We start from the raw sequence: 7,560 nt of genomic DNA on the forward strand, positions 1-7,560 counted from the left end.
TATGATTCTATGCACCTTTAGAGGTAGCTCGTTTGTGGTCAGAGGTCTTTGGCAGGTGACTCAACAGTGTTTCCTACAGCATAACATCCCTGTATAAATAAATGCTCCTTTGGACAATTTGGACATGGTCACAGAAGCTTATAATGTTCATTCTCCCACCCATGCTGTTATGCCCCACCAGCATCTTGAATCAATCGGCTAGAAGTGATTTCTGATTCTCCAAAGCAGCCTTGCATGATGCTGGAAAGCAATAAATGCCAGTATAGATTGATATCTACAGCAGTGGCCTTTCAGTCTGATTTGCACTGATCCGGGGATTCTGTGATGTAGCTTCTCCTGACAGTGCTTGGGGCTCTCAGAAATGCTCTGCTGGTGCAGCAGAGCACACTTCACCCACGTTTCTTTTTGAATGAACAGATATCCCATGGCTCAAAACGACGGTTGCCACACTGGGAAGACTGGGCATCACAATGGCTTTTGAAATCGTCTATCTTGTGAACACTGAATTGTACCCTACAACACTGAGGTACGTCAGAAGCTCCCAGGAATCTTTCAACTTTTCCCTCTGCTTTTCCCCATTGCCTATTTCACTGCGGTTTAGTAAAATTTGGTTTTTTCCAGTTTCCTAACTGAATAGCCACTGCTCAATGTGGATGGCATATACTGATGAGATAATTTTGGAGCTAAGTCTACATTCTGCTCCTTAAACTGCTGATTCATCTGTTTGGTAGCACTTCTCAAATATCTGGCACTATTTTTCTTTTGCAGAAACTTTGGTGTTTCCCTGTGCTCGAGTTTGTGTGACCTAGGTGGGATCATAGCCCCATTCCTGCTTTTCCGATTAGCAGCCATTTGGTTGGAGCTACCTCTAATTATTTTCAGTAAGATTTGATTTAAAATGTACTTTTGGTTTAAGTATCCTCCTCCTAACAGAGCTTTTCTTTCGGGGCAAAGTGTAGTGTGTGGCCTCATCTCCCTGTCAGACCAGCCCCTCTCAACCTTCATGCCTAGAGCAAGAGGCGGAACAGCAAATGGGTGAAATGTGGGTGATTTCACGGCACGCTATGGAAGAGGTCAGGTCTGCTTGGGTAACTTGGCTGAAGGAGCATAAAATAAACTATGTGAGGTGCTTTAAGACTGAGAAACCTTACAGCTGAGTTCTGTAATAGCAGAGAAGTAAGCTTAGTCTCCCAAAAGTAGATTAATGTCCTTTAAAAAAATACTTGGTTTGGGTTTTTTGGTAGATACAGTTATGACTATGGATGTTGTATTAACCATAACTTTGTATTCCTGTCAAACTCTTTTCCTTGGCTGTATTTTGGAAAAAATGAGCCCTGCAGAGTAATTCTGTGGAAAAAAATTAATTTTTTCCAACAAGGAAATGGGAGTCTGTGGCTAAACCAGACTTCTAGGAGATACACATGACTGGGAAAAAAGCAAAAGGGATAGGATAGAATAAGAAGGAAAATTGATGCTAATGACAACTTTAGCTGAAAACAAAAATGAAAAGACAAAAGACATTTTAAAAGATTACCATTATTCCAAGAATAGACATATAGAAGTACGGTGTTCACTTTATCTGATTCTGAAATTCTGCTGCTGTTGAAGGATGGATGAATTCCCTCTGTCTTGAGTAAACAGCTACAAATTCAGACAGGATCAGAGGACTGTGCAGCAGTCAGGGAACATTTTACTTTTTGCTCCAGCCCTTCTATTTTTGACTTATTACATTATTTAAATTATATCTATGCAAGAAATTATTCCAAAAGAACCATTCCTGATGAACTATTTCAGATTGGCTCTGTATCTGAATGCTCTTTCCCAAGGATGAGTTTTTATTCTGAATCACATAATCTACTTTGGCCATTGATACATGAACAGAGTATTTCAGGAAAATCTCAATGGTCTTAAGAAACACAGATGCATCTACGTGATAGAGCCCCTTGAACAAAGGCAGATTTGTCTTATGTGAGAAATACCATCCTGGTTCCAGTGCAATTTGTATGAACTTGCCCATGCACACTTATCTCAGGTTTTTGCCTTCTAAGATTTCCCTTTTGGGGCAATTCAGGCTGCAAGTGAGGCCCTAGCCCTCAAGTGTTTTTTTGTAATAGGTTAAATTAATGTAGCATAAAGGTGTTTGATAAGAGTAGGGTGATCAGAAATAGCAGTTGCACTTTAAAAATCTCACTTCAGCCTTAATCTGAATAAACTTTTCTCAGTGGATAAACCCTGAAAATAAGAAAAGTAAAAATTTTCTTATTGTTTTTGCATTTCTTCCATGTCCATTGTAGGTATTCTCGCAGTTATCTGTGGGCTCCTAGTATTGCTTTTACCAGAGACAAAGGGAATCTCCTTACCAGAGACAGTGGAGGATGTGGAGCAGCTTTCAAGGTATGATCTGTATTTTCTTACTTTTACTTGAGTGAGGTTTCCTGAGGGTGTTCTCCTCTGACTTTATCAGCTTTCATAAATTATTGATGTTTTCCAAGTACCAGAGTAAATTCCCTAGTCAGGTTGATGTTGTGAGCAGGTGGTATTTTCCTGAATAGAAACATGAGTTTTCAGTACCACTAAGGCAGGTGGTTAAAAAAATATGGGGGTAGAATCTGTATTTTTCTCATAGAGACAAAAAGTTGTCCTATGTACCTCTAGATGCAGAAAGTAATAGCGTGCAAGAGAGAGACTGCAAAGTATAGCCTGCAGCTCTCTGCTCAAGAAAACCAGCCATTTACCTCAATCAAAGCACCCTGTGAAGAAGGGCCCTTGATCATGGGAGCATTTCCACAATGTGTGAAGTTATTGAAAAGTCACGTGCAAGATGAATTTATTATAGCTGAAGAGTTGTAGGCACAGCTTTCCCACTCCTGGCACACAGCAAGCCAGACTCTTCACTGCATTGCAGGTGTGCAAGGAACATTTACACCTTGACCAAATTTCCTGAGGACCTAGCGCTATACATTAACGTTTCAAGCAGTAGCTTTGAATATTACATGAACAACTTTTGCCTGCTTCAATGTACAAACTAAAGAAAGAGGAAATTTTCTATGCAGAAAGTAAATGTTTCAGTACTGCAGTTTGGACTACAACTTGGACTACATATTTTCCTATTTCTTTCACCCTTATACCCCTCTCCTCTTCTGTTTCTTCAGTCATTTTGGTAAATGTGGCAAGAAACGGAAACACCAGGCCACCAACTCTTATATTTGACCTTTGAAGGACAGCACCAAGCAAAGAACCGTGTTCCCATACTGGGAATTTGTTCTCCACCTGCCACCGCTTCAAAATTTGCTGCAGGGTATGGATTAAATTCCATGTTCTTCTTCTAAGCATAAGGACGTTTAAAACAAGCAGTGTATTTTTCTATAAATATGGAATAAATTCATTTTTTTCTGAGTATGCTGTTTGCAGGAAGGGAGCACTCTGTTGTTCTTGGCAGAGGACAGAACAGCTTTTAAAAGATGCACTATCCAGCTCAGTGAGCTCTTATTTATTTCTTTATATATTTGAGCCATTTGTTTATTCCTGTTGTTAGCATATACCTTTGGGTGGGGAGGGTTTCCTTCTCCAAGGGAAGGGCTTCTGCCTGCTCTCCCCTGTCAGGTGCTTTTCCAACCCTCTCTTTCAAGAGCATGCTGACTTTTTCCCTTCTAAAACATGCTCTCTGCCCATCCCTACAAGCCAAATTCCCTTGCCCTGACCACCACCAACGGGACCTCCAGTTTCTGTCTTCTCTCCATTATGATGATTGTCATCTTTCTGTCTTCGGGTAAATTATTTGGTTTGTTGACAGGGATGTTAAGCTGTCTTGGGAAGATGGGCAGGGATGGGGCAAGACCTTTGGTTATGAAGTGTTAGCTGGTCCTGGTTGTTTGAAGCTGACATGTAGCAGACTAGCTTGAATCTGTAGCTCTGCAAGCAGATAGCAGGGACAGCCTGCCTTCCCTTTCACCTGTATGACTTTCTTCATCAAGCACTGGGTACTGGCCACTGACAGGTAAACACTACACTCATTACAGTGAAGGACTTGAAAAGATGTGGTGTTGAAAAGGTATCCTGTTACCAACAGAGAATTAAATAAACATTAGAAAGCCTTGTAAAGGGCCTTATAACCTCAGAAAATAACGTATTTGGCATAAGCAAATATAGGACTGGGTTTTGAAGGTTCATAGCACAAATGAGTAGTGCTAATGTCACAGTCAGTGCAGCTGAATGACTACTGCTCCAGTCTCACCATCTTGAGAGCATATATAGGCAGGTGCCTGCACAGGGGGGTTTCCTGTGGTGGGGAGTACACTGTGCATTTCAACAGTCCCCAGCTCTCCCTGCCTTTTCCCAGCAATTGCCCGTACCACCAACCCTGCCTGCCGGAGGAAAACAGGACCTTTACTGGTAATCTCAGTCTAATGTTTGCATACTTTGAGCAGTGAGCGATAAAGGGCTGTCTTTCAAGGCTGCTTCTAACTTCCTCTGAGGCATAGTTAAAGGTCAATGGGATGCTTAGTAAAAGTCAGTAGTGACTGAAAGAGATGAAACTAAGCGAGCCTCTCATAATATATCTGGCTAATTGGCAATATCTAGAAGACAACCCAAAACTGGAGCTACTGCCGCAGGGAGAAAACCCCTCCTACACCAAGAGGGTCTTCTGCTGTAAACTCCCCTGGGGCTGGCTGGCAGAGACCAGCCCTGAACTGGAAGCTGTGGGCTTGCACTGGCTGGGTGCTGTGTCTCAGCACAGGGTGGGAGCCTGGCCACAGAGCTCAGCCCTGCCTTCCTCGCACCCGGCCAGCCTGCACTGCAGGCGCGGCCTTCAGAGAGCCGGGATGAGGCAATCAGGTGCGATGTTGTGTGAGCTGAGCCTTCCTCTTCCTTTTAATGTTTCTTTGTCAATTTTAAATTTTTTCAGTCGGTTTCTTAAACGCTGCAGCAGTCTGAGAAGGACTGTGGAGATCATTTAAAGCTACAGCTTGCCAAAGAAATCTCAATATTATTTGCCAGCTGCTGCTGTTTGTGGGCAACTAAAATGCATTGAGAAGTGAGAGACTCAAAGACTTGTTTCTGGCCTTTCAGACTGTTCTTTGTTTTGCATAGCATCATATGTTGCTCAGAAGAGAATATAAGTGAAATATTTCAGTATGTAAAATGGCTAGGAGCAGTGTCAGAAGTTTGGATGTATTTATTTTCTAAAAATTCATATGTAAAGGACAGCAGGAAAAAGCCTGACTTCTAATATGATAGTACTTAACAACTTCAAGTAGAGTTTGTATTTGGTAATGGCTCCTGGGCTCTTACCCCTAACGGGGATTTTGTAAGATGGAAAATCCTCCCATCTCTGTGAGACTTTGGGTTGCCTCATGAAGGCTGTGGAGTGGGTCGTAACCTGTTGTACAGCCAGCGGTTTGGTGGCTGTGGGGTTACACTGTTCTGGCTGAGAGAGGACAAATGAAGTGGTGGAAGCAGAGAGAGAACTTCAGTGAGGGAGGGACCCTGGGGGAAACCAGCCAAGGTCGTGCAGACCACTGGGCAAGCTGCTTGTTTAAAAAGAGTTATTTATAAATTCATATGTGCCTCAAACCACTTAATACATTGAGCCTTACAGGAAAGTCCTACAAACATCTCAGGTGGCAAAGCGGTGTTCTCCTAAAGTGCATGGGTTGACAATAAAAAGGCTGTTGTGACCCACCTCAGGGAGAGGCACCGCTTCAGGAGGGGCCAAACGCTGCCAGCTTTAGTTGTGTTGCATGTGTTACAGTTCAGCGGCTCAGTGAGAGATGTGATATACATAGCAGACAAAGGATCGCCTTATCACCGCCAAAGACACATGTTCAACATGACCTCAGAAACCCAGGAGCTGTGTTCTTCCTGCCTGCAAAGAGATTCCCCGGACCAACAAACAAGTGAATGTGCTATTTGGTCCAAATGTGCCACCACCACCAAATTTGCCTTGTTACTTCATCTAGTCTGTGCAAGTGGTTACTGATAAGTGGCAATTTTTATTGCCATTGACACTCTCGCAGAAGGAAAAGATCACAATTTACACGCTTTAAGAGGTTATGAGGTGGGGCTTCTGTAGTCGCTCAGGCATGTCCAGGCATTTCTGGTGCATTTGGCAAGGACAGCAGGAGTAGGCTTGTCTGCCTACAAGCCAGGTATTAACTATGCCTGCAAGAGTTCATAGTTGAAGACCTTTACAAATCCAAGATCAAGCTGCAACACAGAATTTCTGTTGTCAGGGAAGTACTGTGCATGTTTCTTGGCTGACGTAATGATCCAAATGAATAGATGCAGAAGATATGCAGGAGGGTATTTGTGCCCAGTGAATCCCCCCTGACCAGAGAGGTGGATGGGGAATGCTTTATTAGAGCTGTTCCTTCTCAGGAAGACAATGCCCCAAGATCGTTACTTCTCCCAGAATCACACTCCAGATGTAGAAGCTGCAAAAACCATCCTGTCACCTAAGTCTGTTTTATAGCTCTTATCTCCCTTTATAGCCTATGGGAGAAACAAAAAAGTAGGTTGCATCCTAGGATGCAACCCATCCCTTTTATACATACATGCATAGAAAAAAAAAAAAAAGACAAATTAAATGACGTGCAGCTTGGCATGCCTGGGGGTGGACCTCTGCGCTGCAGAAAGTGGGCAAGACAAATCCCAGCCCAGGAAGTAGCTGTGTTAGTTGGGGCACAATCAGCATACCCGGGGGACGCAGGAAGGAGACCATGCAGAGCCGGGGGTCCCCTGGCACCTGTGGGGTGCTCCCTGGCTGATGTGCAAGTGGTGCAGGATGAGAGCAGAGGTTCATAGTTAGCAAGTGTTTCATTTTGGCAAGTGTGAGCCAAGCTTTCCCTGGAAAGCATCTGTAAAGGTCTAAGCTTTCCATTCCTATAACCACAGGAATGTCTACATTGTTTTCTTTTAGAGAAGAAAAATATACATGTAATGGTTGTATAGTGAGATAAAGTTATATAGTGAAACAGGATGGGTACTATGGACAACAAAATTTTATAATACGTTAAACACATTGTCATTACTTGCTGTAATGATTGACAGTTATTTTGCTGTCTTCACTATGGACTAACTTTAGGGTGAGGCTATTTTTTATTCACTGTTTTATATCTCTGATGCAATATTTGCACTTTTGCTGACACACAGATTTCCATGTCAATAAAAAGTATGAAAATACAAACAAATGTGTTTGCTGCTTTTTTTTTTTTTTCATCCCGTGTATTTAATGCTATCGGACATATCTAATAAAACTTCACATGCATATAAGATATTTACAGTGAGATTCTTCTTTGGTTTATATCATTGAATCAATAAGAGGCTCAGACAACTCATAGAAAGTGAGAAGTATTCTCCTTTCTTAATTTGTTGGAAGCATAACATCTTGGGAGAGTCAACCTTAGAAAAAAAAGTCATCGTAGAGCCTAATATAAGATTGAAATACAGATGTCCAGTTACAGTCGAGGTTGGGATTTTTGACACGTATTTCAGAGGTGGGTAAGTCTATTGTCAAACATAGCAAACAGTAGAACATACAGAAAGAGGGTAACACACTGT

General features: G+C 42.3%; 1 protein-coding gene across 1 annotated transcript in view; it reads left to right on the forward strand.

Moving 5' to 3' along the window:
* The window catches only part of SLC22A3 (solute carrier family 22 member 3), a 36,061-nt gene extending 30,358 nt beyond the window's left edge, over nt 1–5,703 (forward strand). The window contains exons 8-11 of the mRNA XM_052784856.1: nt 418–526; nt 769–881; nt 2,295–2,394; nt 3,153–5,703. Of these exons, the coding sequence (XP_052640816.1) occupies nt 418–526; nt 769–881; nt 2,295–2,394; nt 3,153–3,210 (380 nt within the window). The 3' untranslated portion in view covers nt 3,211–5,703. The remainder of the gene's footprint in view (nt 1–417; nt 527–768; nt 882–2,294; nt 2,395–3,152) is intronic.
* The last annotated feature ends 1,857 nt before the right edge of the window (nt 5,704–7,560 follow it).

Source organism: Harpia harpyja, chromosome 4 (genome assembly GCF_026419915.1).
Source record: "Harpia harpyja isolate bHarHar1 chromosome 4, bHarHar1 primary haplotype, whole genome shotgun sequence".
NCBI lineage: Eukaryota > Metazoa > Chordata > Aves > Accipitriformes > Accipitridae > Harpia > Harpia harpyja.